Here is a 26,108-nt window from a genome sequence, read left to right on the forward strand (position 1 = left end):
TTTAAATTTCTGTCCATGGTAAAAGAAAGGGAGTGTTGCTGAGGGCAGTGTGAAGCCAGGTTATAAAGGCAAAATTACCTGAGTGGTGGTTATTAGAGGAGTTGTGATGACTGTGATAATAGCCTATGCATAAGGAGAAAATAGACAGCAAATAACTCATAGTTAAAATAAGAGAAACTAGTTAATAATAAGTGAGGATAAAACATCACTGCTGCATAGCTTTTATAGCCATATGGGCTTTTATCGGGAACAGTCAGTGATCACACATACCATATGTGCAGCAACATCTAAGCCTAGTGAGCTGGAAGTCTGAACTACAAATTTCCTTATGGTTAGTGGTGTTAGTATGAGCCAAAGTGATATTAATTTTAATTAGAGTAGAATAGAAAAAAAAATCCATTTGTTCCACTAAACTCCAAAAACTCCCCTTTTGGCTCCATATGGAAAGCCTTACATGAACTTTCCAGTGAATTTGTTTGTAGAAAAAGTGGTGGCAATACCCATGTGTACTGGCAGAAGTATTCATGCTTTTCAGGTAGATGTGATTATTCCAAATGAAGCTTGTAAATTTGGTGGTTTGTAAACTGGAGAAGTGCATCAGCAACCAAAACCATGCACACCTGGACAGTGCAAATTCAGAAAAGCAAACCTTTAAAGTAACATGAAGAATGCATGATCTATTCATCATCTAAAGTATTTTTGTTTAAAACCTCCAGTGGGTGATCTGTAATAATAAAACACCACTAAATCTAGGTGTTTATTCATATCATTACAAATAGATAACAGGGTTGCATTCCAGTAGTGCCTTCCAGGTTTTGAACTATCTATGAGAAGTGAGCGCTTCAAATTACATACAGGGTCTACAGCATATACTTGGACTATACAGACATATGCTGCAATGTAGTCTGTGATCCTTTGGCCTCACTAGGATGTGGCAAGAATTTTTGCGGCTCTTTCCTGACCAGCATGTGCATTTCCCCCCCTCTCCGCCCCATAGAAACAGGGTACAAGGGGGAGTAGGGGAAGGGGGCCGGGGCTTTACCTGTCTGAGCTGGGCCCAGTCTGGATTTGAAGAGAATGAAAGATGAAGAAGCCACTGTATTCCATGCTTTCTTTATATTAGATTTTAAAGTGTTTCTGAATAGAGATTTTTAAGATTTTGGAAAGGGGTGAATTTTGAAGGTATTTATTTCTATTTTCCATTGCCTATGTAAATGGCTGTGAGAAAATATTTTTTCTTTGAGAGGGAGATATTGAAACCCAAGTTGAAGCACTTATATTTAGTGTGAAAAAACACCAAGCCTTTCTGCATTGGCTATAATATTAGGAAATTGGCTACTGTCTTTAGGAAGACTGAAGAAAACGCTTAAAATAAAAGCACCAGCACATATGTAAAGTAGGTCAGGTTTTCCCCCCTCCTGCAAATATAAGTCTTTTCTTCCATGATAAAATCTACCTGTCTAATTAGCTTTGCCTCTTCACATAGCACTCTAATTAGGCAGTGACTTGACAAAACTGGTTTAAAAAAAGGTGTGTCTGTGTCTGTATCTTTCAGGTATAACTGCAGTGTGTCAGAAGCTGAAATGGAAGATACTGTCTTGAGAACAAACCTTCATTTGAATCACACCTGCAGCCAAATGACTTCTTTCACTATTGAGGTTGTGTACTGACAGGAAGGTGCATATTCTTGCTATTAAAGAATAGAAAAAAAAAGATGATGAATCTTTTCCATTGTTTATATATCATATAAAAATAACTTACAGTAATTAGCATGTGTGTGGAGAAAATTGAAACAAGCAGGACACACTTGTTATCCTGCCAACTGCTGTAGAAATGGGACACAGTTTTTCTTTATTAACTCTTTCTCAGTATAGTCTCTTGAGTCAGAAACTCTTAGATGTGAACACTGTGTCTGATATAGAAAGGTCTTGATCCTACTGGGGGTTGTGGGAAAACTACTGGGGAAGAAGGAAGTCTTGCCAAGCACAGCACAGAGAAGCAGCATAGTTGCTTTGACTTTTTGTGGTTTATTCCTGTGTAACGCATGCCCCTCATCTTCTGTCTCTGTACACTAGGCTGAGCACTGTGAAAGCTGTTTTCTTTCAAAATGAGTGAGCAGCACCCCTGCAGTGACCAATGTTAGAGCTGCAAGGATGACACTTCAAGATGCTGGAACAACTGGGCATCACTGCTGGAAGTGCTCTCCTCAGCTGTGATCCAGACAGTGGTACCTGAAACTAACTAGCTCCTTGATCCCTTTCTTGCTAATTTCTTCTGTTCTCAGTTTTTTTTTGACAAGCTTTCTCATCCTTCTAACTTTCAGACAGTGGGGATAATAGATCATTGCAAGAACAGATTCATTTATCCAAGGTTGTTTAAAGATCTGAAAAAGATGCACTTCAAAGGCAGGAAAATGGAATGCAGTACAGGTGTAAAGGAGAGAAAGACATGCAGTCAGATTAAATTTGCTGTTCTTCTACATGCAAGCAAATAAACCCATTTTTGTCTGCCTTTTTGAGTGTTTTGCTATAACAGTAAGGGGGAATATAAAATGGGGTAGATCTTAATTAAAATAGTATGTTTAGAGCAGAGCTAGCAGAAAGGCCAGATCCACAGAAGAGGGGAGGGGGTGGATGGGGATGGACAGCTGGGATGTGTAACTCTGCTGTTAGGCAAAGCTGGCTTACAGAGACAGGGGCTTACCAATGCTGAGACTGCATGCTTTTGCTGCATATATCTAATCTGCCACACCCTCTGAAAGCAAAGAAAAGTGCTTCAGTTGCACATGTGTCATGGGTTCAGCAGTAGCAGTCATTTTTTCTCCTTCTTGGTGGCTGGTGCAGTGCTGTGTTTTGACTTTCGGGCTGGGAGCGGTTACTGGTGGCGCATACGTTTTGAGTTACTGCTTAAATGTTTGGTTTTGTCCAAGGCCTTTTCTAAGCTCATGCTCTGCCAGGGAGGAGGGGAGGCTGGGAGGAGGGAGAGATAGGGCGCCTGGCCTGGGCTAGTCGGGGAGGTATTCCATACCACAGCACGTCATGCTCTGGGAGGTAACTGGAAGTTGGCCGGAAGGGGGGGGGTTAGCTCTCTTCCGGGTTGGGCTCATTTCGGCGGATGGTATCGTATTCTCTCTCGTTTATTTCCTCTAACATTGATTTATTAGTTGTAGCAGTAGTGATTTGTGTTATACCTTAATTGCTGGTTTGGTTTTATCTCAGTCTGTGGGAGTTGTATTCCTCTGGTTCTCCTCTCCATCCCTCCGGGAGTGGGGAGGTGGGGGGGGGAAAAAAAGGGGTGTGTGGTACTGCGGGAGACTGAGGTGGGGTTTTAAACCACGACAACGTGTAACCACTGTTGTAAAAAAGTGGGGAGGTGAGCACAGAGTCCCAGGTAGAATAAATTAAAAATGTAGTCTGTTAGGAAGCAACAGCAGTCATCTAGATTTTCTCTGCCATAGGAACAGAAACTGCCTCTACTTTATTTGGAGGTGTTACAGATCTAGCTGTGAGATTAAAATGACAGGATGGCACAGTTTATGACATGAGATTATCAGAAGAGTTTGAGACCTGATATATATCACAACCAAACCTGATGTGTGCGTAAAAATACAAATGTCCTTTTAATATCCTAAATCAACATATCAAAGAAAAGTTAGGCAATTAAAAGGTGACTTGGCATTCTTTTGAAAGGGGGGCTACAACGGTATTTCTTTTCTCATCTCCACACAAATATAAATATTTAAAATACTGGAGGATAATGCAGGGTCATTTGGCTCCTACATGACTAACTTTGTTCAGTTTGTTTTTTCTTCTTTGTTATAGACTTTTACATTGTTGGAAAATGAGTTTGGGGCATAGCATTGGTATTTTTCTTATATCTGGTTCATCCCCAGAGCTTGGATTTATTAATTTTTAGCAACCTTTTTAATTCTTTTATCTGTATTAGGATCAGAGTGAAGGGTTTAGGAAAAAAAACAGACCGAATGTTGTGAAAGAAACATCTGCACCCATTGTAGGAAAAAATGGAGTGTGCGCCTATCATGGGAAATAAAAGAATGGTAGAGATAGAAAGAATACTGCAAAAATTAATCTGTTTGGGAACTGAACTGGATAAATTTCATTATACAGCCCAAGTATATAAAGAAAAGTAAAAAGATAGTCAAAGGTGCTACAAAACATGGTTTATGAATGCTCTAGGTTGTGTAAGACGTTTAAATGCTGCATATAAGGTAGGATTTTCAAATTATGTCTTGTATTCATCCGACAGGTACCCACTTGAAAGGTATTTTACCAAGAGCACCAAAGGAGGAACTATCAGTATTTGCAAATCAAATTATTTAATACTGTATCTCCAGGGCCAGCTCGATACTGTAAATGAATCTTCAGTCTTTTGCAGGAAAATTATCTTCACAGGAAATGGCATGTAAACTTGCACCTTCGTAATATATAAATGGCTGGCAGATATATCATATCAATAATCTTCTAAGACTCAGGAGTCTATGATAGGGTCAAGGGATTCCTCTCATAATTTTTGATTCACCTCACCTCTCTCAGAATCCAGTGGCTGTGTCTTAACTAGAAGTTCATCTCCTGGAAAAAAAGTTATTTGCTGTGAACCTGCCTCCTGCTACCTTCAGCTGAGGTTCCTTACTTCTTATGCTGGAAGAAAGAAGGAACAAGTACCCCACAATTTATGATTTTACAGACTACTTTATCTTCTTTCAGGCACCTTTCTTCCAGCCTGAGGGTCCAGTCTACTTAACTGCTCCACAGGTGGAAACTATTCCATATCTTTGGTCTTCTTTCTTTGAATCTTTTCTAGGTCTGCTTTGGGGAGAGGTGGAGGGAGATATGGGGTGGACATACGGAGTAGACAGATGAAAAAAAAAAAAGGACTGACAACAGCTGTAGCATTTGAAATGTGGGTGTAAGGGGCTACAGTATATGATGATGGTCTCTGCTTTGCTCTTTATCCCTTCTCCAATAATTTTCAATTACTATTCTATTTGTTGTCCTAAGCATGGAGCTGATATCTTTATTCATCTATAATAATTCAAAAATCCTACTCCTGGTTTTATTAATTAGCCTAGAGCCCATCATTTTGTATATAAATTTGTGACTCATTGCTGCAGTTTTGTTTACTGATTTTCATCTGCAATCTTACTGCCTTAGCACTCAGCCTTATAAGGGTCTTTTGTGCCATGAAGAGAACCCTGCAACTACCTTCTCCCTTCCCTTGGTCCTGCCATCCATAGGCAGCTCTGAGCAGCTGGGACACAGCCCCTTTCTTGGGACAAAGCTACGGGTGACCATCTACATTCTTCAGGCTCTATGTTTCCTGCCTGATACTTCCTGGTCAAATACAAATGTTCTGTATCTTTATCGTGACTAAGCAATTGTTGTAAATAATTGCAGGCAATATAAAATGTTCCAACCAGAACTTTCCCTACATAAATTTACAGAGAAAAAAGTGAGAAGATCTTGATAGACCCTATTGCCATGCACCCTTAGAGCACTCAGAACCTCAGCTTTGTTTAGATCTCAACAATGCAATCCACAGTACTATTGGCCTGTGATTTTACATAAATTACTGCAGATCACTTCTCACAGTGTTTTAATCCTTTTTTTGATTTCTACTTCTGCCTGAAACAACAGCTCCTTCACCTAGTCTCCTGAACTTGTTAAAAGATTTTATGTGACAGTAACCAGAACCTTTTAAAACAGAATGTTTTATTTACTTATTAATTTATTTTTAAAGATAGCACTCCCTGTCCACTGCCCACCACCCCTGTATCAGAATAATTGACATTTAGGACAGAAAACGCATCTGGATATACAAAGCACTTCCTATTAAGTTGCCTACACTGAAATTATAAACTTCCTAAAATTAGGTTATTCCATTCCATGTCTTTTTATGGCTTCCTACTCTGTAGTATTTTTATGAATAGTTCATGCTGTGGTGTATTTATTAATATGCTTCTGCAACCTAAATAGCATAATTATCTTGAAGGTTAAATTAAAAAGTTACCTAGTAGGAAACAGGGTTCCCAAGTACTGAGTCTGGGAAAGACACCTGTTCTGTTCTCACTGTCTTTCATCCCAGACATCATACAATCAGTCTTTCCCCCAGATACAATGTAGTTTTTCATCCCTGTGAAGGAACTAGAGTGGTCATAGAGACCTGTGAAGACGATACATAATGATGTCTTTTTTTCCCTCCACTTTTCTTTAAAGTTACAATTAAATTTGTAGTACACTCACATTGCAGACACTCTGTACGCAGTCTTATAGACAAGACAGAAAAAGAAGTTATTTTCATTGCAGTTTATTGTAATTGAATAAACAATTTTTCTGTTTCAGGTTCATTAATCAAGCCTTTACAAGTACATTAGAAGCAAGATGACATTAATTAACATTTCTTACAAGTGTTTCACTTTGGAAATTTGTAAATAGGTACCACCATGCTCTTAGAATATGTCAGAACATTTCTGACAGATGTAAATCTCTAATATTCTTAAGCCCACATATAATTTCCAAGGACAGTAATTGTGAACAGTGTCAGCATTTTATTAGTAGTCTGCTTTTCTTCTAGTGAAGTATTCAAAATAGCTATTGTTAAATTGAGTTTTCAAAGCTATAATATTTTCCATTAATGCTTGTAAATGAATTGGACTAGATAAAGAACAGAAATAATAGCAGTAGAATTTACTGAAAAAACTTGGCCAGCCTCTCTGGGGCTGTGCTAGTCTTGTGTATATGGGAAACTCCCCACATAAAAAAGTATTTTATAGCTGCCAAGTCTTTGATTCTCACACAGGAGGCAGCTTGAAGAAGACAATGAAGCCATAAATGAACTAGCATATGGAGCAGTAATTTCATGTTCAGTCCTACCAAGTAGGAGTGTGCGCCTCTTGAGAGATGCAGTGTTCCTCTCTCCCACACAGAGTCAGCTGTGGCCCAGCATGGCAAATATCCAAGAGTGCGAGATGCTCAGAGTTGTCTGTGGGGCCAGAGAAACCAGTGGGAGTTCTCACAGAAGTAGGTGCTGGAAGAATGCAAGCATTAGTTACAGTACAATGAGGGAGGCAAGCAATGTGATCTTGCTGCAATTAGTGTGTAATTAATGATCACAGTGTTGTAGTAAATGGAGAATTATTATATTTACTTAGTTGAATCCACTTGTAAGAGGCATATTGCACAATATTTAAAAAGTAGTGTTTTAAATGATACTTAGGTTAGAAACCTAATCTTGAGAAGAATAAAAATATGCAACTATCCACAGCTTTTCACAAAAATATTTTTATTAAGTATTAGTCCATATGATTTTTATTTTTGCAAAAGTAAGTCTTGGACCACCCAGCTTTTTTCTCTGTTAAACATTGGTTTGAGTGTGTATAGAGTAGTTCCTGAGCCTCCTTCCAAATAATATAAACTTTTTCCCTAAAAGATCTGAAAATGGGCATAATTTAAGATCACAAGGTATTTTCCCCATTAAAATGTTCCCAAGATTAGATCACCATTTGCCAAAATAAACAAAACTTAATTCTTTGGCTCTTCCTATAGGGAATTCACTACAGACTGATTTCAGGTTGGGGCACTGTTTACTGGTGAGAATGATAAATTTCAAGAGTCGCTTTGGCTGTTTTGAGAGTGCACAGTGTCAGTAGAGACTTTGTGTGCTTTGAACTGAATTTAATGGGGTTTTATACCATTCTCTTATACTGATAGGATAAAATAAGGCAAGAAGTTTCATGCCTTTAACATTCTACCTTACCTCCTGTCGTGGTTTAAACTAACTCTGCACAGTTCCCCCTTTTTTTCCCCTCCCCCCCCTCACCATCCCACTCCCGGAGGGATGGGAAGGAGAGCCAGAGGAATACAACTCCCACGGATTGAGGTAAAATCAGTCCAGCAATCAAGGTATAACAGAAATCACTAATGGTACCAATAACGAATCAATGTTAGAGGAGACAACCAGGGAGAGAGAATACGATACCACCCGCAGCCACGAGGCCAGCCCGGAGGAGAGAGCTAACCCCTCCCCTCCTGGCCAGCTTCCAGTTCCCTCTCCGAGCCCAGCCCGGAGTGTTAACCCTTTCCCTTCCGGCCAGCTTCCAGTCCCCTCCCCAAGCAGGACGTGCTGTGGTATGGAATACCTCCCTGACTAGCCCAGACCAGGCGCCCTATCTCTCCCTCCTCCCTGGCAGAGCATTAGCTACTGCTGAACCCATGACACCTCCTGACTTAGCTTCTGCCCTTTGTTTCTGTACCCAGGCATCCTCTCTGAAATGCAGGCACCATTTTTGCAGACAGGTCAGCATCACCCCTCCTTTTACTTTCACTATAGATTGTATCACAGGAGCCCTAAAAATCTGCCTGCAAAAGTGAGTGAGGTCTTGACATGCTTTTACCTGTATTTACACTTTGTTATGTTTACATTTGTTTACACAAATTCACATATACACATTTTACATAATTTTATATTGATTTGGAGGAATCTCCTGGAACTCGCCAAAAAATTTTAAGTTGACAAGCAGGTATTTTTCATTGCGGTGCGTGGAGACATGGGGGATAGCTCCTTCTAGTGTGTCTCTCCCGAGCATCAACCAGGCTGTGATTATCTTGTCCTTAGACATACATATGCATTGAGTTACTTACACATTACATCATAAAACATTGTACAATGCCTTCATCACTTCATTTTAGGATTGTTGTCATGTCAGTAACCACCAGGCCAGTTCTGGCCAATTCTTGCCAATGCTTATCTTAGCCATTTTCTTAGTTGCTAATCAGGGCTCATGTCCTTGAAGTTACTCATTGACAACCCCATTTTTCAATATACATTTGTGAGCTTGACTAGTAACATGTTGCTACTTTTTAAGGCTGCATTATGTGGCAGTTTCAAATTGCAGATCAAATACCAGTCTGAATACTGTGACAGCTTCACAGACATGCTGCCCTGCTTTTTAATTATAGAAGTATACGTCTGCGATACAATTATGAAGCTATAGCCGTACAATGTATCATATTACGCTTAACTATCCATCCATTATAGAAATATTAAGAAAAGCTGTAACATAAGAACCATAACTGGCAGTATCTAAAGCGCAGTATCTATAAAGAAAGGGCTGGAAATTTCTCTTGCAGCAGGCATGTCGTAACAAATTCTTTTGGGGATGTAAACTGTTGTTTAGAATGACAAACTTCAGAAGTCGAATTGCTATCACTGCACAACTTTAGAAACATGTAGATGGCAATGTAGATGACTAGAACTTTGTGTACAACTTACTCCTTCCACATCCTTGTACATGTTGTACAGTTCAGCATCAAAAAACAATGGTCTTTACACCAGACAGCAAACAGCTCAGCTAATGCAAAGAGAGGAACAGATACCTTCAGAAAGCTGGGCCATTGGCATAATGGAAGTGAAGATTTAAGCTGTGGCTGAAGTCCACAGCTATATTCCTACTGCAGTGAGAAAATAACCTTAATTGTTTAATCTACACCTATACAATAACAAACTGAAGCAGTATCATCTCCTTTTGTGAGATTCATGCCGATCAGCATGAGTTTGCTATGTCTGTATTTTCTAAGTCTTTGCATTTGTATCTGCAAATAACATAATAAAAATAAACATTAGAATACATGAGATAAAATACCAGGCTAAATTATCACAACAAAATGAAATTAAAAGCCATTGCCACACAATACTAAAGAACATGAGTCATGTAAGGCCTACAGTGGAACAAAAGGGAGATGATCCACCTTTGTTGTCTTTTGTTTAATGTTCTAGAAGTCCCAGGCATAATGAAGGGACCTCCTTTTGGCTAATTCTGCAGGACCTAATGATATTGTAGATGCACTGTGAAGAGATTCCAAGACAAGGTAGGCAGGAACTGTGGCAGTGAGTTATGACTATGCTGCAGCAGCACTCCAATACAGACCAGTGTGATGACAGCAGGGTCACTTTCTCAGCTGTAAAATATTCCCAGTTTTAGTTGTGAAGGCAAACAACTTGGACAAAGCATTCTGAAAGGTGCTTTCCCCCCCTCCCCCCCCCAAAAAAAAAAAGAAAATTTCTTCCCTTCCAGGGTGGAGAAAAAAACCCTGCCCATTCTGGAAAGATATGTACCTGCAGCATTTGAATTCTGATCTCTATTCAACCTTTCAAACACCATCACCTCAAAACAGCACAAAAGACCTTCTGCAGCTAGTATTAAAACGTAACATGCTTTGCTAAGCATTACATTCTATTTTTTTTTTTTATGGCAGTGCAAAATGTGTCCATGGAGTACAGGATGAAAATGGTTATAGTCTACTGATGAAAAGATGCATCTTTCTTTATAGATGACTTATTTCTAATAGAATGCATTCAATTTTTGTCCTTAAATGTGACCTCTGCCTTCCCCTCTCACCCTCCCCAAACCAACAGGCCTTTCTGAATTATATAAAACTTTGTTTTCAAAACCAATTTCTTTGGATGGGTTCTGGGACTTATGTAAGATGTATTGCTGAAGACTGGAGGAAATGCACTTATATCGAGCTTCATCAAAAATACTGATGGGGAGCCATTAACTGCTATGTGAAGTCATTGGATGACAGTGATTGGAAGGAGCATGACTAGATATTCAGGTTTTTAAAAGGATTTTATCTATCATTATGAATGATCTATAAACTAGGAGAAATCATTTAATCCATCACTGTTGTATTAAATGATGTATCACTGGTGACTATTGTAAGTGTGCAGTCATTAAATTTGTCCATAACAGTTCATGGGAATCTCAGAAAATGTAAAGAAAAGGCCTTGTCAAGAAAAAAGGAGAGAACAGAATTTCAGTGCTGAATGTCAGTTTACAACAGCTTGCTGCCTAGGAAAGTGAGAATATTTTTCTTGAGCAACCCTGCAAACAAGGACATTTCAGTAGTTATTCATTAATATAACTATTAGGTAAAATTTAACAAGTCAGCCTGTGTGTGCTGCATGACATTTGATAGCAACAGCACTTGAAATATTTACTTATTGTTTCTTTACCATTAATAATGAAATACCTAAGCTCCCTTTTGCTTTTCCTTTCTGTTAAACAAAGCACATCCATTCGTAGATTTAAATGGGCCACATTTTCTGTCATGACCTACCAGAAATTTCAGATATTTTTACACAGTGCAACTTACCCTAATGTTAGAGTGAAATTATGCACTTGTGGATTTGTTTCTAATTTTCTCCAGTGCAAGTTTCATATGATTTATTTCATAAGCTTGTTGTTTTCTGTCTCATAATCCAAAAGTTTGCATCAGAGAACAGTTGATAGGAAGCTGGGTTTGGTCACACCATGGGGTGTGTTTTTTGCAGAGTATATATGTAAGTAAGTATGTGCTTGAGCAGGTTCTGGAATGTGGGATCATGTTTCTAAATACAGATATTCAAGTACTGGGTGTCAAAGTAGAAGTGGCCTAGTTGACAGTATTGTGAAGGTTTGCAGCTTCACTGAAGTAAGCGGTTAAACTCTGACATCGCTGAGCTTTCTAGTAAATGACTCAAGCTCTCAGCTGTTAAATTAAAGAGGAAATTATGGTTGGTGTAGATCAAACAGAGGAGAAAATACAGGTCCAATGTACAGGTCAGGTACACATCCCTCTTCTACCCAACATGATAAAGAGGAGGCAGCAGAACAGGAATACAACCTCATCAGATGGAACAACGTCCCATTAGTGTGAGGCTATGGCACCATCTATGGGTGAGATTCTTGTCCAAACCGCCTGTCCCACTCTGAGAGCCCTGCACAAGAAATCCCCAGTCCCTTGCTCCATAACCACCCTGCTCACCAGCCAGTTAGAAATGCTATGTTGCCTCCTCATGAGTACCTGCTGCCTCAATGGGGAGGTCATCCTTCCTTCTCATCTACAGGACTGTCGTGGTTTAAACCCAGAAACAACATAGCTGTTCGTTCACTCTCCGCCCTCCCACCCCCCCCCCCCCGGGTCCTGGAGGAATGGGGAATTGAATTGAAAGATTGTAACTCCCACGAGTTCAGATAAGAACAGTCCAGTAACTAAAGTATAACACAAACCACTACCGCTACCACCAATAAGAATAATGATAAGGGAAATAACAAAGGAAGAGAATACAACCCCTCATCACCTGCCAACTGATACTCAAACTGACCTGAGCAGTGATCTAACCCTTCTGAGTAACTACCCCAGTTTATATACTGGGCATGACGTGCTGTGGTATGGAATACCTCTTTGGTTAGTTTGGGTCAGGTGTCCTGTCTCTGCTTACTCCTGGCTTCCCCTCCTCCCTGGCAGAGAATAAGACTCAAAAAGTCCTTGATCAGAGTAAACATTACTGAGCAGTAAGTAAAAACATTGGTGTTATCAGTGCTGTTCCCAGGCTGAAAGTCAAAAACCCAGCAGCGCACCAGGTACTAAGAAGGAGAAAAATGACTGCTACTGCTGAACTCAGGACAAGGCCACATTTGATGTTGTGAAATACGAACTCACTCCTCTAAACAAGATAACAAGTTTTTATTGAAGGACAAAGTCAATAAAGCAAAAGCAAACAGCGCTGGGCACATGACCATAGCCAGAGGCACAAGTGATTAGCATTTGTTACAGGTTTATATACTTTCACTACTGCATTAGTCACATACATATTCATAACTCCCACGTATATGCAGGGAATATTATAACTAGGTCCAGGAACTTATTATCATAAGTCTCCTTTTGGCATCTGCGTGCTGCTCTCCAGTGATTGTGGGTAGGGGTCTTGAGGATGAAGTAAGTAGTCTTTCTCTTTTGAGTAGGGGTCTTCAAGATGAAGTAAGCAGTCTTCCTCACAGTGTACTTTTCACCTTTGGCACAGTTGGATGCTAAAACCAGCCATATCTGTAATTATTCTGATAACTAGCAAAGATTAAAACAGTGTGACCTTCCTGCAAAATTTATTGCAGGACGGACAGACAGACAAGGAGTATCCCAAGCTAGCAGATGTTTGGGAGGCTCTCTCTCTAAACTGATAAGTAGAAGGATGGTGTGAAATAACTCATTCATGTTTAGTGGGGTAACTAAATCCTGTTATGTCACCACAGACTTACAACACATTGTTATTTAAGGCTGAAGATAGTTTAGAAGACTAGTGTGAAACAATTAACTCATGTTTAGTGGCACCACTAAATTCCACAGACTTACAACATAAACATTGTTCTCTTTCTACAACTGAAATTAAGCTAAAAAGTACTTTATATTTTCCAGGCACTAGCTTTTCTTATATCAAGCCCTGCCCCCTCTTTCTTTATCTTTGCAGATTCTTTTACTATGTGACTCCGTTTTGCTCAGGAGTTCTGGCCCTTTTTTAACTTGTTGTCTAATCTTCTGTCTTTATCGAGCTTTGTTTTGTTACTGTAAACTGTATAGCTATATCCACATAACCACACCTATGATTTGTGAAAGCCAATACATTTATGTGTTTATCACAAGATCCTTTCCTCAGAAGTGGCTGTGACCACTTCAGATGTGCTGAGTGGCACACAAGTCCTCACTTGGGTCTACTTGCACCTTCAGACAGGACCTGCTGTTTGTGGGCAGGACTTGGAAGCTACTAGCGAGGGAGAGAAAACTGACAGTTTCTCCTGGCGAAGATCCCTGGGGCGCTCTGGTGAGAGGCTGAAAGACAAGCCCTTTCTGAAAAGATTTTTTCCCTCCTGACACGCCTCTGGTGTGGTGAGACATCTATCTCAGACCAGAAGAGTTAGGGCAAGGGACATGTACACTCTGAGAGTGACTTTTGGACATGGCCACACAAGCTGCTGGGGGCAACAGCCCTGCAAGCCTGTTATTTCTGTTCCTTGGCACTCACAACGGGTGACACTGGCCTTGATATTTTTTAAGTGGGGTGAAGCAGCAGCAGGATGGTGCTTAGGGCCTGAAGTGTTGTCAAACGTGTATTCTGTCTTGCTCCCACAACACACATGGCAGGTCTGAGCCTGATGCGTAACTTCCAGCACAGCCACTCTGGCAGCTGTCCCACTACCACACAGCAGCCAGTATTTCTGCCTGGTATCAGTGAAGCGTATGGGAGAAGGGAGCTCCTACCCTGGTTGCCTCCACAATGTCACCATGGCATGAGCTGCCACATGAGCTGTTAAGAGCTGAGGGGACTTGTAGGTAACACGTTTTAAAAATTATTTTATTACTATTTTTTTTCCCATCCAACATTCTTCGGGAGCTCTGAAATGAGGCGGAGAATGCACCTGGTGTCAAACCAATCCCTGATGAGGTAGGATGGGTTTCCAGGGTCCACCGTTAGCTTTCAGGCTTTCAAAAAGCCGCCACTTTCCCCGCACTCCTTCCCGCTAACACAGTATGGTCTGGACAACAGAGAGCCGCTCTACCCCGCTGCCTCCCTCCCCATACAAACGCCTTGATGCGCTTCAGGTTTATTGAGTAAAGGACGGGGAGGAGCTGTAGAGGGCCGGCCATCGCACAGCCCTGGCGCACGCGTGGTAGTAGCACCCAGGCAAGATGGCGGAGGAGTGAGTGTGGCGTGGCGGCGGGATGGGTATCCGCCGCCGTCCTCAGGGACTGCGCGGTGGCAGGGTTGGGGGCTGCGGCGGGCCAGCTGTGGCGGGCCGGGGTGCGGCGGTGTTGGATGTGATCGGCTTCTCCTTCCCCGCAGGCCGAGGAGGCGGATCCCGCTGGTGCCGGAGAACTTGCTGAAGAAGAGGAAGGCCTACCAGGCCATCAAGGCCACCCAGGCCAAGCAGGCGCTCCTCAACAAGCGCAAGGTAGGGGGCTCGCTGGAGGAATGTGGGGCGGCGATCCCCGGCCCGGCGGTGCAGCTGGGAGCTGGCGGCCGGCAGCGGGAGCCTGGTCGTAAGGAATTGCAGTCCAAAGCGGATTTGCAGCGCTGCTGCAGCCGTCTGTCCACGTCTTTCGGCGGAGGAAATCGTGGTTCCCTGCAGGCGTACAAACGATATAAGTAATGAGCTTTCTCTCCGAGGGGGATGCCCGAGCCCTGCGGGTGGGCGAAAGCTAAGTGCTGACACTGTATTGATAGCATGATGATCTTCTGGGTTATCTCTTGAGGGAAAGCATGAGTCCATTTCTTAAGTGGTTGAGCATTTTCTCCGTGTGTCTCTGAAGCCTGTAAAGAGAACAACACTTTTTGGCTTGTTACACTGAAACACGAGCTTAATGAAGACTGAGTTGTGCCTTTTTAGATCAGTGATTATCAGGGTGTTTGTGTGTAAAGCCACAAGTGATAAAATGTAATACTAACGAGTTGTTTTGTTGCCATGGGATTAACACTATCTGAAACTAGTTCACCTTTGCATCATAAACCTTGATGGAGAAGGTGTGCTTTTCTGAAGCACGTTTAGAGTTTGCTGTCTGTCATGAACTAGGTAAATCTGTTAGAGCATAGGTCATCATGAAGCCTTTTTCGGTGTGTGGGGTGGCGCGTGTTCCTAATACAGAGACTCCTTGCACACAGCATGTGGATTCCAGGCTGGCAGAGCACAGCAAACCTTTACATTTAAGAATTGCTGAGAAATGTGCTGCTATATCTCAGGTAATATAGCAGGTGCTTGTCTTGGAAGTGGTTTAAAGCTTTCCCAGTGACTATGTTCTGTGGATTTGATGCAGTTATGTGCAAAGCTCCATCCATTTTTGGTAGATACTGCATTTGTGGTTTTGAATGTCTCAGTGGCTTGCTGTATTTCTAAGGTGGATATGGAGGCATAAGCGATAATGTTAAATAGCTACATGTAAGATTCTAATTAGAAAAATTACTTTAGTGATGAGATTTTGAATAGGGCTTCTTGTTTTGAAAATTCAGAATAATTTTATAGGTGATATATAAGGTGAAATAGAAGATACATAATATCAGATCCTTTAATTTAAAATGTCATAATAATTTAGACAGTAGTGCATGTAAAATAATCAGGAGTTGAATATGCAAGGTAGTTACCATATGATTGAGGTGGATGGACTCGTTCCTGAGCTAAGAATAGGCATTTAAACATCTTAAAAAAACAAAAACAAAAACAAAAAAAGCTCTAAATTTTCCCATAATTCTGATTTTTTGTTTTAAGCGCTCTGGATGTTCTGTATTTAAGTTAGTGATACTTAATAGTTATTTGAATGGTTGGGTGTTGTTTGGTTTTTGCATGTTTGCCCTAATAGAAGAGGACTCTAAAGCTGGTTTTATTCTGTGGGATGGTAATATTGAGTCACACCAGGGTATTTCTGTAGCATCTGTTCTGCAGACACATATATTATTTCTGGCTCTGTCAGTGATTGGCTGAGCTGTGTATGCAGTTGTGAAGATCTGTCTTGTCTGTGGCTGCAGATGCTTCCATTTGATTTCTCCTATGCCTAGAAGTGTTCTAGGTCTTGTTCTGTTTTTTCTAGTGCATTTTTTTCTTGAAGAGAAAAACTGTCAGTTCACTGTTCATGAATTCTAGCTAGCAACTTGTAAATTTGTAGGTTGTTCCTCAGTTCTGTCTCTTTGGGGCTTAGATTACCAATTTTATTTTCTTCTTACTTTTCTCCAGAACTAGAAGAGTATAGTTCATCAAGTTCTGAATTTTACTTGGCCTTTGGAGATGCAACCCCTGAGACTGCTGGGAAAGGTGATGACCTTTTATCGTTTTGCCTTTAGCACCAGAAGGGAAAACAGCTCCAGTTTAAACGCCTGGAGGCTTTTGTTCGAGATTCATGGCGCAAACACCGAGATGACACCCGGCTGAGGCGCATGGAACAGAGACCTGCGCAGATGCCTGTACCTCAGGAGCACAAGCTAGCCTTTGTTGTGCGGATTGCAGAGTAAGAAACTTGTGTTACTCCTTACCTTTATTACTGCTACCATGTGTAGCTGTCATATCATGTCTAAGCAAAGGGAGCATGATCAACTTAGACATATCTCCTTGCAGGTAATCTGAGGCCTTTTGTTTCTGTATTGGAGAAACCTGGTTACTAATAGTATTTGTTTTCTGACTCAGTATTAAGGGGGTGAGCAAGAGAGTAAGAAGAGTGATAGAGTTGCTGCGGCTCAGAAAAACGTTCACTGGAGTATTTGTTAAACTGACTCCATTATTGCTGAAGATGCTGCGGATTGTGGAACCGTATGTTGCATGGGGGTAAGTACCAGTCCTGTAACTTGGTAATAGTTTGCATGTCAAGATCATAGCTTTTTGATTCTCCACTTGGTATCACAAATCTATATCTGGCTTTTCCAGTAATGGCCCAGACTTCATCACATTTATACCTAAAACTCACTATTGTCCCTTTTCTCATTGTTCTAAATGTAACTTAGTCATTTTCCCACCAGAGAAGTAGGATAGGCTTCCCCTGTGTCTCATGTCTCTTTGTTAAAAGATCTGATTTTTTTCTTTTCTACAGGCACCCTAACCTGAAATCCGTACGAGAGCTCATTCTGAAACGGGGCCAAGCCAAAGTTGAGAAAAAGAGGATGCCTTTGACAGACAATATGCTGATAGAGGAACATTTAGGTGAGGAGAATGAAGAAATGAATTGAGGAAAGAGGAGGATGTTATGAGTTTGCAGTGTGACCTAAGAGGGGGAAAAAAACTTACAATACCTATATATGGAGGAATGGCAATTCTGATGTAGTGTGAGGAGAGATAATACAGTTGGCATCTTGGGGGGGGGGATGTGGAGGGAGCAGACAGCTTTTTGTTATTTTACTGATTTCTGGTTGATTTTTTTTTAAATAGTTTTTTTTTTTCTGCAGGGGGCTGTGGTATTATTTGCCTGGAAGACCTTATTTATGAGGTCCATTCAGCTGGGAAGCATTTCAATAAAGTAATGAATTTTCTGTGGCCATTCCATCTGTCAGTGGCTCGCCATGCTTCACGTAACAAAGTAGGTTTCCTCAAGGAAATGGGTAAGCCTGGCTGCAGAGGCGAAGCAATCAACCAGCTTATACGTCAGCTGAACTAGTCAGGTGAGGAATACCTGTTGTGTAACTTCTTTATTGAATTTCCTAAGAATAATAGGAACATGAGGGTGGCTTCTTTTTGATTCTTCACTCTACAGAAGTGATGTGTATGGTGGGGAAAATAATGGAGAGTGTGGGTCCCATTAGGAGTCAGAAAATCTGTTGGCTATCTCCATAAGGGTCTGGCTCCTGGGAGACTGCATTCATGTGACTTTTTTTTCTTTACTGTTCTGCAGGGTCTTTGTGAAAACTTAAGGATTTGGACCCTGTTCCTTCTCACATGCAGTTCTCATGGACATTATCTCTGTCCAGTGATATGCTCTAGCTCTTGACTATGTATTTTTATGTATGTTTCTCTATAAATCAAATACACAGATGGTTATGGAGATGGGACTTCGGACTGGTCCTTCTTAAAGCAAATAAATTGCGCTTGGTACAAGGAAAGAGTGACTTGAACTCCCTGGAGCAATCTGACTTCTGTAACTGTAAAAAACAATTTTTTTAATGCTCATTACTGCTGGCTCTATACCTGTCACTTCCTGATCTCATATCTGGTATAAAGCAGTGGTTGTCAGTTCCTGATTTAAATGTGGTACATTTGATTTCCCCTCCCACTTTCTATCCTGTACTCCCCAGTGGAAACACATGAAGCTTCATGCCTTGAAGTGCACTTAAGGCTAAAGTGGTGGTGCAGTCATCTCTTCAATATATATTGCTGACAGGCACAACTAAACAGGAGGTGTTCCACTGTTGCTACAGTGCAAGCCCTAGTAGTGAACAATGTAACATTTTTTAAGTACCTAGATTGTATTTATTTTGAAAAGCAATGATTTTCATGCTAGTGATTTACAGAAGGCTTTATTTTCACTTGTGCTAGGTTCACACTGCTAGAGAGAACTATTTCCTGATAAAAGAGCTCAGAAACTTTGTAATAGTGATAGAGTACATGTTTAAAGTTATGGTTTTTTTAAAAATATTGTTATAGCAGGAGGAATTGTGTGTATATGACTCTAGAAGAGTGGAAAGAGGCAAATGCTCTGCTTCAGCAGAGATTGGTGAAGGACATGAACAAAAAACACTGAAGAGCCTGAACATTTGAGCAAAGATTGCAGGAGGAGTGCTGTTTAACAAATATGGAAGTCACTATGCTGAATCATTAGGCCACTGTGACTATACTGTTCTTTGAAGACTTAAGTGGGGGCAAACAATCCATGAATGGATTTTAAAGTGACTCCACAACACTGATTTTGAGACTGAAATGAAACAGTTACAAAGCCTTTAGGGGATTAGTTCTACAGTAGTTGTAAACTTAATGCAGCATTCATAAAACCATCTAAAGGATGAAGTACTGCAGACTGAATTAGAGAACACTACAGTGTCAAGCTTTATTTTGTAGAACAAGAACTGCAGACATAGACAATGCTTGACAGACATTAAACATATACATACTTAGTAAAACACCATCCCTCAATCTCAAGCCCAACAATCATCAATATACAAGGCTTCTTCTGTAAGACTTTCCTGACAAACAAGCTGCTTTCATTGGTAAAGAGGTACAAGTCACTTTGGAATTGTTCTGCCACTTCGTTTTAGGATTGTTTCTGGTAATAAAAAGCTCAGGCTTTTACACAAAAAACTGTCAGGTCAGGAGTGAGGTTGTCTGAGTAAACTTAAGCTTGCTAATAGATTGCAGTTTAGTAGCAGGATCTGAGGACAATTCTAGCAGTTAATCTCAGATTCAAGCAGTTTTTCTATTAATGTGCATGTAAACACTAGTAATTTAGCTCATATGTTTAATAAGAGTTGAAATACAATGAATACCTTATTTAGACCTTTAGAAACAATGTCAGCCCAGTCTAGTGTTGCTCCACATCATCACAAACACATTGCCTTTTTTCTGTATCAGCAAAAGCAACAGTAATGATGTGTTCATGACTTAGCTGCCTTAGGAACAGAAACTATAAAAGGTAACAAGGTATGTACAACCCCCTGCCCCAAGTCTTAGGGGAAGGAATCTTTTTTGTAAGCCACTGTGCTGTTCACTTTGTGGATTGTAGTAGTGAAGGAACGAAGACGAACCTCTTCTGAATTGGCTATGAATTGTGGTCCTGACTCTTCCCACTTTTCTGGCACTGCCAAATCTTTATCTGTGTATATCAGCAAGTCAAAGGCACCTGTAAATAAGTGTGAACAAATTAACATGCATAAGAAGATGGCACATCTTCTAGAGTTGAGATGTGTACCAAGCTTTGCAGAAATTACACTGATACTAGTTCTGGGAAAAGAAATAGTTGAAACATGAAAAACAAGTCCTGGTTATTTTCATATGTAGCCATTTTAGTTTTCTCAAGCAAGTGTGATGCAAGGTTTTTTTTTTTAAAAAACATGTTAAAATGCTGTGGAGTGCTTCATATGAATTCAAGAGTTACTTACACAAGCCTGTCTACAGCTAGCCACAAAATTATGTTCCTCAGAGTACATATACTAGTTTCATTTAGTTAAGCTACCCTGAGTTCTGCCCTCGTCTCAGTCTAATAAAATGTGATCCCAGATACATGGTGGTATTTGACATGTAAGAACTAAAAAGCCTCAAAGCAGAAAATATTTTCTAAAGTAGGAAGGTTGAGGTTTCTAGAAGTAACCAATTTCTTTAGTGAAGTCAATACTCACAGGCTATTTCCAACAGTGGCAGAAAAGTTACTGTGGCAGTGATTTGTCTGATAACAGATCGGATTTCATCCTGAATAACTTTCTGAGATTTTTCTCGTGGTTCACTGAAAAAAATAGGAAAACTCTGTTAAGAAAGTTCCTACCATCCTGACAGTTTTTTTTTTTCAAATACAGTTCTCCTAATTCAACTCTGTTGGTCTGTTTGTTACAGAATTTTTATAGTAGCGACTACGGCCTAGGATAGGTAGGCTTAGAAAAGTTAAGTGATAGTTTACCTTTACTGTTGTGAAGCTTCACAGTATTTGTAAGGAACTGTGACATTTATTCTCAGTCCAGAATGGATAAAAACATTTTGATATAACAACAACAAAGTAGTAGTACTTAAGGGCATATAGCGTGTAGGGGATTTTATATACTTTGTTGAAGATTAAAAATCAAGTTCTGATCTGATGCTTTACAGAAGAAAAAAAAACACATATGAGGATTATGTTTGCTTCATACAGTTTACAGACAAACGTAAGGATAAGCAGTAAGAAAGAAGGAAGGCTTTGTAAGGTTTGAAAATACATCTCCCATGCTCAGTGAGCAACAGCTATCTCAACTGCACTGAGAAACCAGAACGGCACAGATGCACATGGCAAGTATGGTCTTATCAGGTACTAGATACAGGGAAGAGCAGTTGTAGAGGAACACCGTTACTCACTTCTCATCCTTTGCGGTTTTGTCACACTCGATATCAAACTGCCACCGCTCCAGAACCTCATTGTTTTCAATACTCGAGATGACCACCACCAGGCGCTGCACAATGCACTTGTACAACCATTCTGAAAGAACACATAGCAGTTACTTGCAGCGTGCAAAAGATAAGAAGGACTGGCAGAAACACATCAAGAAGGGCAGAGCAGCCTTCTACCAGCAGTATTAACTTGGCAGCCTGAAGAACCCCCCTCAGGTTCCCGGCCCAGTCCAGGCCTCTGCCACCTTTCATCTGCTCCACCACGTTGTTGAGATAGTTCTTCAGCTCGGGGTCGGTGGTGATGAGGAGAGTGAGCCCATACTTCTGGACGCGGGTGAAAGTCTCGGGGGGGTAGATACCCCGCTGATAAAGGATGCTGTTGATTCCATAGGCTGCAACAAGGAGAAGGGGAAGGTAAGGGGGGGGGGGGGGGGGGGGGGGGCGTGAGGCAGCCACAGTCCCACTTCCCTGCCGGCGGCCATGTCACCCTACAAGAGGCCTATTAGCCGCCAGTCTATTCTTTTTCCCAGCCTGGTCTCGGAGCCCCCCGCCAGTCCCTTCTAGCAGTCCCTTACAGAAAAACTCGGCGACGATCTCGGCGCTGCCCCGCAAGGTGATACCCTGCTGGTCCCGACCCACTTGTTTAGCCATGGCAGCTGAGCGGACGCTGCTTCCCCGCCGTCCGGTTCAAACCGCGCCGTGCCGCGCGCCGTGCCGTGCCCCGCCTCCTCAAGCGGCCGCCGAGCACGCGCACCAGCAAACCCACACCTCCCACCTTGCGCACAACCGTTAGGGAGCGGACTCTTAAGGCGTGCGCGCATGCGCGGAGGGCGCCATAAGCGAGACCTGTGCGAGAAAGTGTGAGGGGGTTGTGATGGAAAGTATGGTGGGGTGGGGCTGTGGCACTGTGTGCTGGTAGAAAGCGTTGTGAGGTGCTGGTTTGGCAGCGATCTGTTAGGGAAATAAAGGTCTTCTCGTGTTAAATTCTGCATCATCTCGCGGTGCTATTGCGTGGACCTGAGGGAAACACGGCGTGTGAATGGAGCGAGTCCTCACCATGGAAATGCTGTTTAAGGTCTGTTTCAGAGGCATTCGTCCCTGTGAAGCCACTTCTGAACTTAAAAAAAATGATACTTTACAGGTACAAATGAAATTAAGCGAGTACCTGTTTTAAGGGTGATTTTAGTAGCACTCACTGTGTAAACTGGGCAGTAGCTATCGAAAATAGAAGTGGTCTGTGCTGCGAATGCTGTCAAAAGGCAGGCAGAAAGAACCTCGGAAAGCCGGATGGAACACACTTTTCCCTTAAATCTGTACGTTAGCAGGTAACATGAAAAAAAAGGGTTTAAGAGGCATTTGGAAATGTAGGGAACCCACAAGCTCATCACTCAGGGCACACCCGCCCTTGTGCGGCTGCTACAGGGCGGTTGCTAGTTGGTAGAAGCATCTCAAAGGTGTTATTACAGGAACAGCAAGGAAGACACTGCAGCTAGCCGTAACTGTCACACGGAGGAGACTGTCAGAGGTTAGCAGGTAAGAGACAGAGTGAAACAGCAAGTACATGTGAAGTGTTGAAATATTTAAATAGAATCACAAAGAGGGGAAGCTGACTGGCTGGCCACATACTATCAATCTAATAGGCAAAGAAGTGAAAAATTAATGGATTTGTTGGGAATGGAAGAGCTGCAAATTAAATCCTTCACTGAATACAATTTTCTGAAGGTTCTGGAATGAGTAGACATTATCATCTGCAACATATCTGTATTAGATGTCCTTACTGACCTCAAAAAAAATGGATAGGAACAGACTTCAAATTAAAATGACATTCAAAACTGATACTTAAGCTTAGGATAAAAACTGCATGGTCATTACATAGCTCAGTAGACCAGCTGCTAAAGAGTGAGTCAATGCCACAATTGTTTATTTTGTCTTAATAAATGGTAAAAACAAACTAAAAAGGTAAGACTTTCTGGTGGTTCTAATTTTGGCTCTAAGAGGAATTACAGTTTGTTTCAGTGTTTGTTGTGCTGTTATTAAAATCAATAGTATATCCTGAAATCATGCTGAAGCCTGAATAATTTAGTTATTAACCTAGAGGACCTTTATCCTGAGTCTTGATCATTAGTAGTTGTGTTATATGTTAGTCTTCTGAATAAAATATTTTGTTGTATTTCAAAGCCTTATGGTAGTAGAAACATTTTTCATCTGACTCCTAGCTTTTAGAAGCTAGATATAGCTGTATCAGCAGTTTTGCTTCAGACATTATGTACTAGCATGCTGCTCCTCATCTGTTCAAAAATGGTCTTATCCTTCCACCCCTGCTTTTTTTTCTTTCTTTCCCCCCCCCCCCCCACTTGAATTTTCATTCATTTTGCTTCCTCTTGAGTGTTTTGGAGAGCTGCTCATTTTTGACTGATAATTGCACATTTCTCGTCTAGCTGTTTTACTGTTAAAACCAAATGGAAGAAAAAAGTCAAAATACTTCCTGATTTACTAGGTGTATTTTGCCACATTTCAGTGTAGATGGCTTAAAGATCTGTTGTTGATGTGACTGGACAGATATATTTATCAACAACAGACTTAATGGCATCTTCTTTATTTCTGCCAGCATTGATCTGATGGGTATTGAGAGATGGTGGTGAACCCCAGTACCTCTGTTAACATTCTGAGCTTCCTTCAGTAAACCTGACATGGTATTTCAGGTTTGGATCAGTTTTCTATCCCTAGTTCTGTATTGTAGTTAACACTGGTTTCTGCCCTGATTTCCATGTGTTCCTCCCTGCCTTCAACAATAAAAAAAAAACAAACCAAAAATCAAAACACAGCCCCCTCTCCACAACCACCCAACAACCCTAAGAACACCTTCGCATTTTTTAATTTTGATTTTTCTCTTTCTCTTTAGGGAAATACATTACCCTTTTACGGTGTGTTAGTACTTACATATGCTGCAATGTAATGGCAAGAGCTGCATATTTTCAGTACTTCTCCTCAGCTCCTAGTATTTTCCTTTGTCTTTTAATTAATTATTTTTCCTTGGCCAATTAATTAGTTTTGAAAAGGTCAGTCTTAAAAGACTTAAACTTAAAAGTCCACTAAGTAGTGTCTTTCTTAATCAGGGGTCAGTGCTGGGACCAGTGCTGTTTAATATTTTCATCAACGACCTGGATGAGGGAACTGAGTGTACCCTCAGCAAGTTGGCTGATGACACTAAATTGGGAGGAGTAGTTGACACACCAGAAGGTTGTGTTGCCATTCAGCGAGAGCTGGACAGGCTGGAGAGTTGGGTGGGGAGAAACTTGATGAAATTCAACAAGGGCAAGTGTAGAGTCTTGCATCTGGGGAAGAACAACCCCATGTACCAGTACAGGTTGGGGGTTGACCTGCTGGAAAGTAGTGGAGGGGAAAGGGACCTGAGGGTCCTGGTGGATAGGAGGATGACCATGAGCCAGCAATGTGCCCTTGTGGCCAAGAAGGCAAATGGCATCCTAGGGTGCATTAGAAAGGGCGGGTTAGTAGGGCAAGAGAGGTTCTCCTCCCCCTCTACTCTGCCTTGGTGAGGCCACATCTGGAGTATTGCATCCAGTTCTGGGCCCCTCAGTTCAGGAAGGACAGGGAATTGCTTGAAAGAGTCCAGCGCAGAGCCAGAAAGATGATGAAGGGAGTGGAACACCTCCCTTATGAGGAGAGGCTGAAGGAGCTGGGTCTCTTTAGCTTGGAGGAGACTGAGGGGTGACCTCATCAGTGTTTACAAATATGTAAAGGGTGGGTGTCAGGATGATGGAGCTAGTCTTTTTTCAGTGATATCCAGTGGTAGGACAAGGGGCAATGGGTGTAAACTGGAGCATCCACGTTAACATCAGGAAGAACTTCTTTACTGTAAGAGTGACAGAGCACTGGAACAGGTTGCCCAGGGAGGTTGTGGAATCTCCTACATTGGAGATATTCAAGTCCCGCCTGGACAAGTTCCTGTGTGATGTACTCTAGGTTACCCTCCTCTTGCAGGGGGTTGGACTAGATGATCTTTTGAGGTCCCTTTCAAACCTTGGGATTCTGTGATTCTATTTCTTCTGTTACCTTCACCTCTTTTACTTCTCATGTCAAGATGTGCCTTCACTTTCCTCTGCCAATAATTCATTTGCATGAAGATTTAGTTATCTGACAGTGTGTGTTTGCTGCTTTTTCCCTTTGTGTTCTCCGATTATCTCATCTTTTTTCTGTTACAAGTCCTAAGATCCACAAGACTTATCTTTATTTTCTCCACTTTGTTTAGGTTGGTGTGACTCAGCTTGTCTTCCAGGTCAATCCAGTATCACTCAACAGAGGCACCCAGGTACTGTGTGTTTATCTGTTGTGTAACTAGTCTGCAATTATCACCTGATCATAGTCCAGACAAGTGTGACTGGTACAAGTGTATGTATGCACACTCCATGTGATGTTGACCCACCTATAGTTTGTGTTTAGGGCATGTCCTACTACATAATAAGAAGAAGGCTGCAAGGAGACTGCTATGTGTTAGTAAATGGTATGTGTGACTGACAGCAGGCTTCCTGAGCAGCTCTGAGGGACTCTTGGAAATTAAGATAACAAGACTGAGTTACATATTCTGGCACATCAGGAGCTGGCTGTCCTTGCTTTAATTATCTCATTCTAAAACCTTAATTTTCATAAGGAATGTGAAATCCCAGTTGTGTTTTCATTTAAGTCTTCTGCAATTCTCTAGTCATTGCTTTATTTCTCAATTATT

At 41.3% G+C, this 26,108-nt stretch overlaps 2 protein-coding genes across 3 annotated transcripts; one reads left to right on the top strand and one right to left on the bottom strand.

Annotated features, from left to right (window-relative positions):
* Positions 1–14,227: 14,227 nt before the first annotated feature.
* Positions 14,228–18,414, top strand: RPL7L1 (ribosomal protein L7 like 1). 2 transcript variants are annotated; one of them, XM_031044721.2, is made up of 7 exons: positions 14,228–14,274; positions 14,674–14,782; positions 16,660–16,823; positions 17,000–17,137; positions 17,400–17,509; positions 17,752–17,964; positions 18,195–18,414. In XM_031044721.2, exons 1-6 carry the CDS (start codon positions 14,231–14,233, stop codon positions 17,958–17,960), a joined length of 774 nt encoding a protein of 257 aa, XP_030900581.1. In that variant the 5' UTR covers positions 14,228–14,230; the 3' UTR covers positions 17,961–17,964; positions 18,195–18,414. The 2 variants fall into 2 exon arrangements, with proteins under 2 accessions (XP_030900581.1, XP_030900583.1); XM_031044723.2 differs by lacking the exon at positions 14,228–14,274 and adding an exon at positions 14,376–14,530.
* Positions 18,415–19,314: 900 nt separating this feature from the next.
* Positions 19,315–22,092, bottom strand: MAD2L1 (mitotic arrest deficient 2 like 1). The gene is made up of 5 exons (XM_005144126.3): positions 21,940–22,092; positions 21,610–21,756; positions 21,332–21,452; positions 20,629–20,732; positions 19,315–20,132 (listed from the first exon to the last, which is right to left on the bottom strand). The coding sequence occupies exons 1-5, from the start codon at positions 22,013–22,015 to the stop codon at positions 19,960–19,962; spliced, it is 621 nt and encodes a 206-aa protein (XP_005144183.2). The 5' UTR covers positions 22,016–22,092; the 3' UTR covers positions 19,315–19,959.
* Between the last annotated feature and the right edge of the window lie 4,016 nt (positions 22,093–26,108).

Source organism: Melopsittacus undulatus, chromosome 5 (assembly GCF_012275295.1).
Source record: "Melopsittacus undulatus isolate bMelUnd1 chromosome 5, bMelUnd1.mat.Z, whole genome shotgun sequence".
NCBI classification, from domain to species: Eukaryota; Metazoa; Chordata; class Aves; order Psittaciformes; family Psittaculidae; genus Melopsittacus; species Melopsittacus undulatus.

Excerpts from the sequence above, each read along its gene's own strand:
- RPL7L1 (XM_031044721.2), top strand. The coding sequence starts at position 14,231 with ATGAGGCGGAGAATGCACCTGGTGTCAAACCAATCCCTGATGAG. Across the intron at positions 14,783-16,659 it reads CGCTCCTCAACAAGCGCAAG|CACCAGAAGGGAAAACAGCT; the intron begins GTAGGGGGCTCG and ends TTTTGCCTTTAG. Across the intron at positions 17,510-17,751 it reads GCTGATAGAGGAACATTTAG|GGGGCTGTGGTATTATTTGC; the intron begins GTGAGGAGAATG and ends TTTTTTCTGCAG.
- MAD2L1 (XM_005144126.3), bottom strand. The coding sequence starts at position 22,015 with ATGGCTAAACAAGTGGGTCGGGACCAGCAGGGTATCACCTTGCGGGGC. Across the intron at positions 21,453-21,609 it reads CGTGGTGGAGCAGATGAAAG|AATGGTTGTACAAGTGCATT; the intron begins GTGGCAGAGGCC and ends GTGTTCTTTCAG. Across the intron at positions 20,733-21,331 it reads AAAACCGCAAAGGATGAGAA|TGAACCACGAGAAAAATCTC; the intron begins GTGAGTAACGGT and ends TATTTTTTTCAG.